An 11,950-nucleotide genomic window follows, 5' to 3' on the forward strand; every position below is an offset into this window, starting at 1 on the left:
TAATGAAAATTGTAATGTTGTGGTATGGCATGTCAAATAGATTTCTATATGGGATACAAAAGTTAAAAGTATTAAAAAGCTACTCCCAAAGTTATGCAACTGTACAAGAAAAAAATGGGTGGTTGACAAATACTTCCTTTGGCAAAAAATGTATGTTGACACAAAAAATGTAAGAAATTTGAACGATTGCTATGCATGGTCTTTTGCATGGCAATCCACTTATTTGCATTCGTATTTGATATTATATGGCTCTCTTTTCTACATGCCCCTATTCAGATGCAGGTCTCAATGTGCAGAATGTAGAATGAATGATTTTTTTTTCACAATCTCTAAATGAGGACATCTGTAACTGACAAGTGATTTCAAAAGCTACATGCCATGTGAATGCAATTTTTTTATTTTACATCAATGAATAGTATCCATTTTAAAATAAATAAGGAAAGTGTTTAATAATATAGTTTCCTGGATTTTATTAATTATTGGGAGTATTCATCACAATAGAGGAAGTACTGAGTGAAACATACACCCTAGGACTCAGATACAATACTAAAATCGAAGTGGGATGTTCTAAAATGTGCACCAAAAGAGATCAGGAGAGCTGCTTTTCACTAAGGACAATGAATGCATATTAACTAGTATGGGAGGAAAAATTTACACTGATTTGTAAAAACAATTGAATAAACTGTGGGAACAATCCAGAGAAAAGAAATATTTTGGGGAATATTAAAAAGGCAGAATATATTTCCCCAAAGGAATAATGGAGATCTTTAAAAAAGGCAGAAACGTCTCCACACACAGGAAGGTTGGAGCCCTCCAGATAGAAGCTAAAGAGATTAGGAAGACAAAAGACCCTTAAAATATATATATCCCACGCAAATTCTAAGGACAGGAAATATAATAGGATTAACCCACCACCATCAGAATACCAGAAAGGCACATTCAAACTCAGGCCAAAGTATATGACACAGGAAATACAAAGCCTCAGACAGGAACAGGAAACAACCTCAAGAGCCCTAGAAGGTATAAAAACCCACTCCCTACTACATGTGCTCTCTTCTTTTTCTAGAGCCATCTTTCTGTCTGGCTCTCGTCAATAAACTACAACCTTCTTTCTAAAGCAGTCTCCATGTTGTTTATTCCCAGCTTGGACTCGACCCTGATGAAGATTTTTCTTTCAACAAAACATTCATAAAATAGCAAAACACACTTAAGGGACACTCAGTTTTATCAATGTTAAGTTCAGTTACGGCATTCTAGGCATTATATTACAGCATTCTGCATAAGCTGTGCTGCTTTACACTCTCATCATTGGAATAAAGTGGTGCCACAACACAGAAAAAGTAAGGGACTTTTCTCTGGTATCTTCACTTAGTATCAAGGAGGACTGTTTTACTTTGCCAAGTCACTTTGCTTCAATAGAAATGTCTTCATACAATTTTACAATGACCAACAAAGTGGCTGTGTTGCAATGTTTAATTCTACTCAGCCCATCTGAAAGTGAGACACACAGAATTTCTATACTATATGAATATTTTGTTCATTAATATTTGTTCTGTGTTTTTCCTTAAATTGGTCAAATTTATTTTACAGTACTGCTATACTATTAAAGACTATTACTACTATTAAGTCTAATTATAAAGACAATAAAATAAGATTTAATTTCTTTTTTAGAAAATAAATTGGTGTTTAATTAAGAGATGATTAAAAACTTTGTTTTTGAAAAAAAAACCTAGAAAATATTTCCAAAAATGGTCATTTTGTCAATAGGAAAAAATGCCCAAGGATGCCAAATGTAATCAGATATTTAGGTTCTTTGTGTGAATTAATTTAAATTTGGCCCATAAATCTTCCATGTCTTTTGGTTGCCATTATACTGTTTTTCAGTGAAACATGACAGTTAGACCAGGCTTATTATGTAAAGTTCTTTAATCTGTAATGTGAAAAATACAAAAGCAAAATAATATTTCTGATACATTCATGTACACTACTTTGCAGCACTGTACTTATAATTTGTCATTTGTTTAATTTTTTTTAATAACAGAACAAAACCCAGTCTGTATAAGTTTTAAAACCTGTTAGCCTTTGTAAGTCACATACAAACTTCATTAATATTATACTAAATTCATAACCAAATACAAGTTCCAATACATGGCTTCAATAAATATATTTTAACAGAGAGTTATTTAATTTTGCCCAACTTTAAGAACATAAACATTATTTTATGATCTCTGCATCCTCAGCACATTTTTATGTATTCTAATGTATACACATTTTATTTTTTAATTATGAGCTAAGGCAGTAATAAAAGTCCAGGTCTGTCAGTGGACTCCTAAGAAATAGGGGAGTGATACATTCACCCAAAGGATAAAAATGCAGTAACAGTTTTGGCTTGCTTTTTGTGCATTGTAGCAGTAAACAGGTGTATTCTTAAATCAATCTATGAACAATAAAATTGAATTTGTAGACTTTGCAATTTATCCTTCATCATAAAAAAGAAAACCTTGTGCATACATTAGTTAGGCATAATATTTTTCCTACTAGAAAAAAATTGAGTGACATTCTGCTGAAGATGAGGAAGTTTTCTAAAGCAACATTTGCCAAAGTAATATGAGTTCAGTGGAGGAGGAGATATTTATAAGAAGAATCAAGAAGGAACAACACTTAACTTTTCCTTTGTTCACTGAATTTGTACTAAATTCATGTGTTGATTTTTCCTTGAGCTGATTTTGAATCTCATTAGGGAGCAAATTGTTAAAATAATCAAGAGGATATGAAAAAAATCAAAAGTTCTAATAGGTTCATGACGCTTCCTACTGACAATTCTGCTTTGTCACACAAATCTCCCTCCGCACATAGCCCACTTTATTTCTTATCAGCAAAACAAATAGGTGGGAAATCTGTATGCAGCTTGTCTTAAGTTATCTTAAGATATTAATGAAGGAGGAAAACCCCTGCCCTTCAGAACAGTTTGCTATTAATCTGTGGAAAGAAGAGAATTTACTCTCTTCATCATCAAGGCTCCAAGTTCTCATTCGCTAAAGATGTGCAGCAGTCTTTGCACTAAGGTCTTGTAACAAAAAAATCAAAACAGGAGAGTACCTGCTTTCAATTGACCAGCTATTATCTCAGTGTAGCTTATTAAAAAAATAATAGTTTCATGGCTCCTGGTACACAATGCTTGGAATGGTTTCTCTGCTATCTTGTGATGAATATTTTTGACCGATTGCTTTTGGTAGTCCCTTGGTTTTGGCACAGTATTCATTCTCCGCCCTCAGAAGTATGGGGTCAATTTGGAAAGGCTTCCAAATGAATTCTCGATGAGGAAGAACCTGTGACCTGCTTTGACCCAAGTGCCACCTAGGTCTGTTGCCTAAGAGAATCTGAGATTTCAAGGAGAGACTTCGACGTAGCATTGAAGTCACAGAAGGTACTTCAGGGTTCCACCACAAGGATCTAAACAGGAAGTGGGGGGGAGGGTAAATAAGTTTATGATAGTAAAAAACAGTACATAACAATGTTTTCAAATAGATGGCTCATACCACTACCACAAAATATACTTTACAGATGTTCCATCTTTTCCTCCTCAATGGATTTTTGAAAAAAAAAGGGTAGAACAAATGTTGGCTGCATTTCCTCTGCCTTTTTGAAGTACAGGCTCAAGGGGATTCTCGTTTCTTCACAGAAACTATGGTACTGGGGGCTGAAATGTTTAATGATTTTCCTTCATAATCCCCTCCACTAATTATGGTTTGTCTTTAGGGAGAAATATTGTTAATCACTTTTCCTTCTGGAGAGTGTAGTATTTTGATAAAGAATATAGCAAAAGAATGGTGGAAAGAAGAAAGACATTTCCTATTACAAATACTGGGAATATATATATAAATAAATAAACTCAGAGCCTCAGAAGCAAAACAGGACCATAGAATGGGTGTGAATAATGTTTAGGAGTTAAACACTCATTTAATAATTTTAGTGTATTTCTTTAAGTGATAAATAATGTGATGTCTATATAAGTGGACAACAATATCTCTAGTAAATATCCTGTTCACCATGCCTGAATTCTAAGACCTTAAACGTAACTGTAATTGGTGAAGGATGATGTGTTCTTTCATAAATAATCTCACTTTTTAAAATTTATTTAGGGTTGTAGGGTGGCATCTACCACTTAAGTCTAAAATGCAAAATGTTGCAAATTGTCAAGTGCAAGAAACCTGGAACAGACATTTAGTTCAAAGCACTTAAAAGTTTATTACACAGATAACAACAAAAATATTGAAAAAAAATATGAAACTAGCTTCTGCTGATCTTCCTAAAAATCAGTAGTTTTCAGAAAGTCATTATTGAATTCAATGGCTTTTATAAATCATTAGGGGATTTTATTAATAAATATTTAATTTTCATTTGGTTTTGGCCAAATGTCAGAGGCATCAGATATTCCTAAATTCCTAAATAGCCTATGGAAAAATATTGTGGGATGCTAATCCTGAACTAACTTAGCTTACATTTTCCACCCAAATAGATGGGAATTGCTTCCTCTGGTTTGGGGCCATATGTAGGGACATTAACCCAATAGATAGTCTCTGTATGTCTTCTATCCCTGCGTATCTATATAACGAGAATATACATGTTATCCTCTTAGAGCATAAGAGCTTATTCACCACAGTTTTCCAAAAGCCTGCAAGCTCTGCAAGGAAGAAGAATTAATGGTGATGGAGGAGTGTGCCTAGATGAGTGAGTACATATTGAATGGGCACGTTTGTTTCATGCTTAAGTGCAAGTGAGGAAAGAACCAAAGAATCTGATGAACAGCAATGGTTACTGTACACCAACAGTATTCCTATTCAAAGCTAAATACCTAATTTCAAAGGCACACATCAAACATGGAGCAATATATCAGGACAATGTTAGTTTTAAAAAGTGCTTTAACTGTTCAAGGATTAAACCTCAGTGTCTGGGGCACACACCAGTGCCATTTCACTAAACACTCATGATAATCTCCAAGAGTTAGGAAATGGGAATACCTGTACCGTTTGACTCCAGGGCAGGATGGTGGAAGAGAAGTACCTATAGAGAAACAAAAATACATTTTGGGAAAACATCTGCAAAATCATAAAGTAATAGCAGCAATGCATTTTTTTCTAAGAGCCTTTTCTCTATGTAGATGACGAGGTTGCAGTATTTATAATAGACCAGTTTTTGCATTTACATAGCCCATAGTACAGAACTGGTATCTGAATGGCATTTTAATTATAAACAAATGGTCATGCTTTAGTCCAATCTTTGTATGTTTTTTTTAATCTGTTGAAATCTTTTATTATAATTAGCCACACTTCCAGTAATACTTATCTCATTTCTTACACGTTCCACAAAATTTGCTAGTCTTTCGGTATATGCAGCTTCTCATACCTGCATCCTGTTTCCCATTAGGTTCTCCATTGGAATGCCCATAAAATGGAGCAGGAAGCTGTTTGATGGTTGATGTTGTGAAACTGTGTCGCTGTATTGGTGATAGAGGAATCGTGGATATCAGGAGGGGGCTGGGATTCTTGATCCTGAACTCACATTCAGTCAGGGGAACCATCTGTTTTCCTCTAGGAATCTCTATATAGCCGATATTTTGTAGAAAGCACATATCAAATGAAAGGATCTCAAAATTCTCTAAAATATACTTTTCTGGAATCAGAAAAACTCTACCTATTCACTTTAATATATTCCAAATAAAATACATTTGCATAGATATTTGATGATTCAACATAATACAGCAAAGTCTTTTTGTAAGAACTGAACAGTGTTGCCCAGTTAGCAGTCTTGATAGGATGATATTTCACCACTTTTTTTGCTCTGCTTTGTCACAGGCAAAAAGTGATATTGAATAAAGTAGATATTTAGTACTGACCACATTCAACATTATCTCATGCCCAAGGTTGAGAAGGAATATGTCTACAATTGTTTTCAAACACAAAAACCACAATTTCTAAACTCAGATCTATAAATCATACCATGGCACTCTCACTGGATTATTCTGAGTGAGGTTTGAGGTCATACTGTTCCAAAGATTTTTTATAGAATCTCTGTTTTGAACAAGGGGAAAAGAGCTTCAAGGCAGGATTTGTACTGCTGTCAGCATGTTAAGCCATGAGCCGTGGTTGCGCAGTGGTTAGAATGCAGTATTGCAGGCTAATTCTGCTGCCTGCCGACTGCCAGCAGTGCAGCAGTTCGATTCTCACTGGCTCAAAGTTGAATCAGTTGACTCAGCCTTCCATCCTTCAGAGATCAGTAAAATGAGGATCCAGATTGTTGGGGGCAATAGGCTGACTCTATAAACCACTTAGAGAGGACTGTGAAGCACTGTGAAGCGGTGTATAAGTCTAAGTGCTATTGCTATTGCTACTGAATGCTCTCAAACAATAATAGTCACTTCATCTTGAAATATGTAGAGGCCATTTTAAAAAGAATATATTATGTGAAAGGTTTGGAAGGGAAATCAACCACCAGTCTGGATGATGGTTGCAATGTGATATAACCAAGTTTATTGCTTATTTGTATGAAACTAAGAGGCACAAGTACAAATGAATAAGATAAAGATGCTGGAACAGGGAATTTTGATACTAGTCATAATTTCACATAAACAAGATGAATTTTTCCACAATACATGTAAATAGCTGGGATAGTGCATTCCCCAGCAGACCTAACAGGATATCTAGATAAATAACTTACCTTGACATTTTTGACCGTTACTTAAGTTTTCTCCCTGCAGAAATAAAGACTGAATTACCCAGTTGGCCCTGTATCAGACAAATGTAAGTCTTAAGTCTCTGCTTTTTTTATGTTACTAATATATTTGCTGATATGTTCAGTTGTTAATGAACATTACTTGCCTTTCTTGCAGTTTCTTTACTGTAGAAATTATGGCAAGTTTGAAATAGTATTTACAATGTTAAAATTGGACATAAAATTTTAGACATCTATATTCAAAGATACAAATATATTTATATGAAGCTTACATAGATTCAAATTAATTAATTTTGTATTCTAATGGAAAACTTTTCTAGTTGATTACTTCTATCCAATAAAGCTACGTTTGACACAATTTTATTTGCTTCTTACCAGAACTTTTTCCTTGTGCTTTAATGCAGGGCTCACGGCAAATTTCTGATGCAAATCATTTCTTTCTTTCCTGGTTCGCAGAAGTTTCTTTTTCTTCCTTTTCTTCTTCTCATTACAGTCCTCCAAAAAGAAATGCTCCAATAATTAAATATATCAAGATCAAATTGTGACACATTAACCTATGTCAAATCAGCTCAATCTTTACAAAAATTGTGCATAAATCTTTGAACGCATCAAAGTGGTTAAAATATGTTTTTTGGGGTGGAATAGGAAAAACATGATTAAGGTTTTAGTCGTGTTAGCGCCAGGCTGGACTATGGGAATATTCTAAAGACATACAAATTGATTCCTATGCTGTGTAAAGATGGTGTTAGCTTTTCCAAAGCTTTCTGTGATAAATAAATGGAATCCACTGGAAAATATTGTTCTGTTGTTGACATAAATGGATGGGTGAGGAAAAAAAATGAAAAGTGAGATAAACAATTGAGTTATTTGGAGACCAAGAAAGGATGAGAATGGTGATTGTTTTATGAGTATCTGCTTAGTAAAAGGTCAATTTATTTTGAATATGTGCTTAATCATGACTATATTCATGCACAGGTATGGCAAAGAAAATAATCTCATCGCATGATTGATTTTATTGATTATGAGATAAGACAATAATATAAGTGAAGAATAGAAAAATAATTAAAGGTTCTGAATGTGGATAGACCAGTTTTTAGTAAGGTCAAGACTGGACCTTGTGAAAAAAATGATATGAAAAAGTTATTGAAAGAAATTACAGTGAAAATAGACCACCACAGGAAGAGAAAGAGTTAAAGACAGACAGTCAGACACACACACACACCTATGGAACATAAGTGGAAATGTGACAAATACTTGGAACGACACTCTTGTTGTCTTTTCATTTGTATATAATAACAACATTATTCTAAATGTCAGGTAGAGGTGCAGTCTTCACAAACACATTAAATATCATCCCATAAACAAACCACATCCATATTTTAGCATGGTCTTCTAAATGTTATATAGATTGTATGATGCAATAAGTTAACTAATATATCAAAGATGAAGTTAGTGCTTCACAGAGGAAGCAGAGTGAACAATCACATAGAATCATAGGGCTGGAAGGGACTTTGGAGATTTCTAGTCCAACCCCTTGCCCAAGGCAGGAATCCTTATACCATCCTGGACAAATGGTTGTCCAATCCTTTCTTGAAAATCTCCAGCAATGGAGCACCCAGCTGTGCCATTGGTTAATTGTTCTCATTGACAGGAAATTCCTCCTTGGTTCCAGGTAGGATCTCCCTCTGACGAGTTTCTACCCATTGCTGTCTTGTCCTACGGTTTTGAGTGGAAAATCATGATCCCAGACGGTCCAGCTGAAGAAACAGTGGACCACCTGGTAAGCTGCTGCAAGAAGATCGCACAGACTGACTACAAGCAGCAGCATGACAAAGTAGCAACAATGGTGCATTGGAAGATCTGCAAGAAATATCATTTGCCTGTAAGCAAGAACTGATGGGATCATAAAACAGAGAAAGTTATAGAAAATGATAAAATTAAACTGCTCTGGGACTTCAGAATTCAAACAGAAAGCACCTGCAACATAACACCCCGGACTTAACAATTGTCAATAAGAAAGACAAAAAAGTCTGGATAATGGATGTGGCAGTGTCTGGAGACAGCAGAATAGACGAGAAAGAACTGGAGAAGATAACAAAATACAAAGACCTACAAATAGAAATAGAACTGTGGCAAAGGCAAGCAAGGGTAGTACCAATAGTAATAGGCGCCTTGGGTGTAATCCCAAAACAACTAGAGCACCACTTGAACACCATTGGCATTGACAAATTCGCCATTAGTCAATTGCAAAAGGCGGCCTTACTAGGAACTGCTTCCATCCTGCGACGATATCTGTAATACCATCAAACATCCACATCTGCCTATCCCAGGTCCTTGGGAAGGACTCGATAGGTAGACAAAAATGCCAAATCCAGTCTGAACATCTGGCTGACTGTGCGATGATCAATAACAATAACAACAACAACAACAACAACAACAACAACAACAATAATAATAATAATAATAATAATAATAATAATAATAATATAGAGTTGGAAGGGACCTTGGAGTTCTTCTAGTCCAACTCCCTGCTCAGGCAGGAAACCCTACTACTTCAGACAAATGGTTGTCCAGTCTCTTCTTAGAAACTTCCAATGTTGGAGTATTCACAAATTCTTCTGTATTTTATATTTTTTAATTCTTCCAATTGGAATTATTCACTGAAGATGCATAGCTCTCACCTTTTCTACCATCTTGAGCAAATGTGCAGGAGGGCCATCTGATTGGGAGCTGTCAGACCCACTTGTGCTAATTAAAAGAAAAGAGAAAAGCTATTCATGTGATGCACAATGACAAATATTGTTATTGTTTTGCTTCTAGCAGCCTAATTTTGCTAGGAAAGCTTAAGTACTAGACATAAACTGTCTCATTGGATAGGCCTAAAACTTTAAATCATTCAACCTATCTTCATCATCAAATCACTTGTAAGGCATAAGCCCTTAAAACTAATTATGTGGTGAGTATCCCTTCCCTTGGGTTGCTTCTCATGCCTTTGTGGTGCCAAAGTTATTTCTGATTCAAGCTGCATGGCTGTCTGCTAATGGAATTGGAAAGATCGCACAGATGTTTCTTAGGTAACCTAGAGAGTAAGGATTTTTTAAAATAATTACCATGTCTATCCATGTGACTTCAATGCCCATTAGTATATTCCTTCAATGTAACATAATACATACATTAACAGTTCCTATGAAACGAAAAGTGCCAATGAAAAGAATGTACAGTATGTGATTCAGCAACATCTCTAAAATCAAGCTGTTGAGTAAGACAGCAAGTGAGGTTGCATTGATGTTCTCAGGTAGCTGGATACTTGAACAAGATACAGCCTCAAATAGGTACAAAAGTATGAAGAGCAAGATAAGAAAAAGAGCCTTCAGAGATGTAGCTCTTGTTTTAAGCTTTCCTTTTCTGAATAAAAGAGCTAAAAATATTAGCAGCATGGTATCCTCTGGCGTGATTATTTTATAGTCTTGGAGGATAGAAAAATCCACAGGGCATCTCACTTTTACAAAATCCCTTATCACCAAAGGTGGGAAGATTTGGATTACCTGGATTCCACATCAGATAGAGAGATGTCACTCCAAGTGCTTTCTGTGTTTTTACCCAACTCTGAGAGCTTAGACTGGATTTTTTGTTTCAGTAATTCCTTAAGCTCGAGCAAGCACTGCTGAAACTAAGAGAAGAGCAGAGAATTCTTAGACCAAATGGAAAATATTGTTTGGCTATACGCTTTATTTTTTTTATTATTTTTTTTAATTTTTATTATTTAAACCGACAAACAAAACAAAACAAAACATAATACACATATATACATAATATATATTTTAACATCAACTTCGTAACAGTAATCTTCTATTATTTACATTTTCCCCCTTATTCTTCTTTAGAGTATTTATCCTTATTGCCCCATTATTTCTTATTTGCATTTTTCTTCCTTCATACATTATTATATACACATTTTCCACGTTTAACCTTTCCACATTTATTCTCTCTTATTTCTACTCTCTAGCCCAGTGATGGCGAACCTTTTAGAGACTGAGTGCCCAAACTGCAACCCAAAACCCACTTATGCATCGTCAAGTGCCAGGTGGGCATGGCCCATTGGGTGGGCGTGGCTGCGGTGGTAATGGCAGACTGAGTGGGACTAAAACGTTTAGTCCCTTTATTTATTTAATCTGATTTTAGAATAGATATTTATTGTGATTTTTATTATCGCCTGTTCACTGCCCTGAGTCCCGTAAGGGAGATAGGGCAGTATACAAATTTAAATAAACATAAACATAAACAATCAATTTCAACTTTGCAAGATCTTTTTTTTCCCCGCGAGAAGTTGAAATTGACTGATTGAACCTTTTTTTTTTTTTTTTTTTTTTTTGCACACGGCGGCGGAGGCCTAAAGCGAAAAGGTTTTATAAAACCCAGCTGAAGGCCTAGGACTGGGGCGACGGCGCGCGTGCCCACAGAGAGGGCTCTGAGCGCCACCTCTGGCACCCGTGCCATAGGTTCGCCACCACTGCTCTAGCCAGTCATACCACTTGCTCCATATTAAATAATATTCTGTGTCTTCTTTTTCTTTTATCTCTTTTGTTAATTTGTCCATCTCAGCACAGTCCAGGATTTTCTTTATCACTTCTTCCTCTGATGGTATATTCTCATTTTTCCAGAACTGTGCGTATGCTATTCTTGCTGCCGTTGTTATATGTAGAATTAAATACCATATTTCTTTACTATATTTCCTGTTTAAAATACCCAGCAAAAAGATCTCTGGTTTCCAGTCTACCGGTTGATCTATTATTTCTTCAATCCATCTTTTTATTTTAGTCCAGTATTTTTTTGCAACTGGGCATGTCCACCATAGATGATAATATGTTCCGTGTACTTTTTTGCATTTCCAGCATGTTGGCGAATTATTCTGGAACATCTTGGCAAGCTTTGCTGGTGGAAGATGCCATCTGTAAAACATCTTCAACTGGTTTTCCTTGAATGCCGCTGACATAGTCATTTTTATGTTTATTTTCCATATTTTTTCCCATTTCTCCAATTCTATATTATATCTGAAATTTTTTGCCCATCTAATCATTGTGTCTTTGACAACCTCATCTTCCATTTTATATTTCAATAAGTATTTGTATAAATTGCTAATTAATTTTATTTCTGTTCCATGTATAATTTTATCCAATTCTTGCGGCTCTTTTTGTATTTCATATAATTTTTTGTCCTC

At 35.2% G+C, this 11,950-nt stretch overlaps 1 protein-coding gene across 1 annotated transcript in view; it reads right to left on the reverse strand.

Annotated features, from left to right (window-relative positions):
- Positions 1-1,919: 1,919 nt before the first annotated feature.
- AGBL2 (ATP/GTP binding protein like 2) overlaps positions 1,920-11,950 on the reverse strand; it is a 32,813-nt gene continuing 22,782 nt past the window's right edge. Inside the window, exons 12-18 of the mRNA XM_015815190.2 lie at positions 10,278-10,402; positions 9,414-9,480; positions 7,108-7,227; positions 6,718-6,751; positions 5,407-5,601; positions 5,022-5,064; positions 1,920-3,453 (exon numbers count right to left, since the gene is read on the reverse strand). Of these exons, the coding sequence (XP_015670676.2) occupies positions 3,156-3,453; positions 5,022-5,064; positions 5,407-5,601; positions 6,718-6,751; positions 7,108-7,227; positions 9,414-9,480; positions 10,278-10,402 (882 nt within the window). The 3' untranslated portion in view covers positions 1,920-3,155. The remainder of the gene's footprint in view (positions 3,454-5,021; positions 5,065-5,406; positions 5,602-6,717; positions 6,752-7,107; positions 7,228-9,413; positions 9,481-10,277; positions 10,403-11,950) is intronic.

This window comes from Protobothrops mucrosquamatus, unplaced genomic scaffold (assembly GCF_001527695.2).
Source record: "Protobothrops mucrosquamatus isolate PMUCROS unplaced genomic scaffold, P.Mucros_1.0 scaffold324, whole genome shotgun sequence".
NCBI classification, from domain to species: domain Eukaryota; kingdom Metazoa; phylum Chordata; class Lepidosauria; order Squamata; family Viperidae; genus Protobothrops; species Protobothrops mucrosquamatus.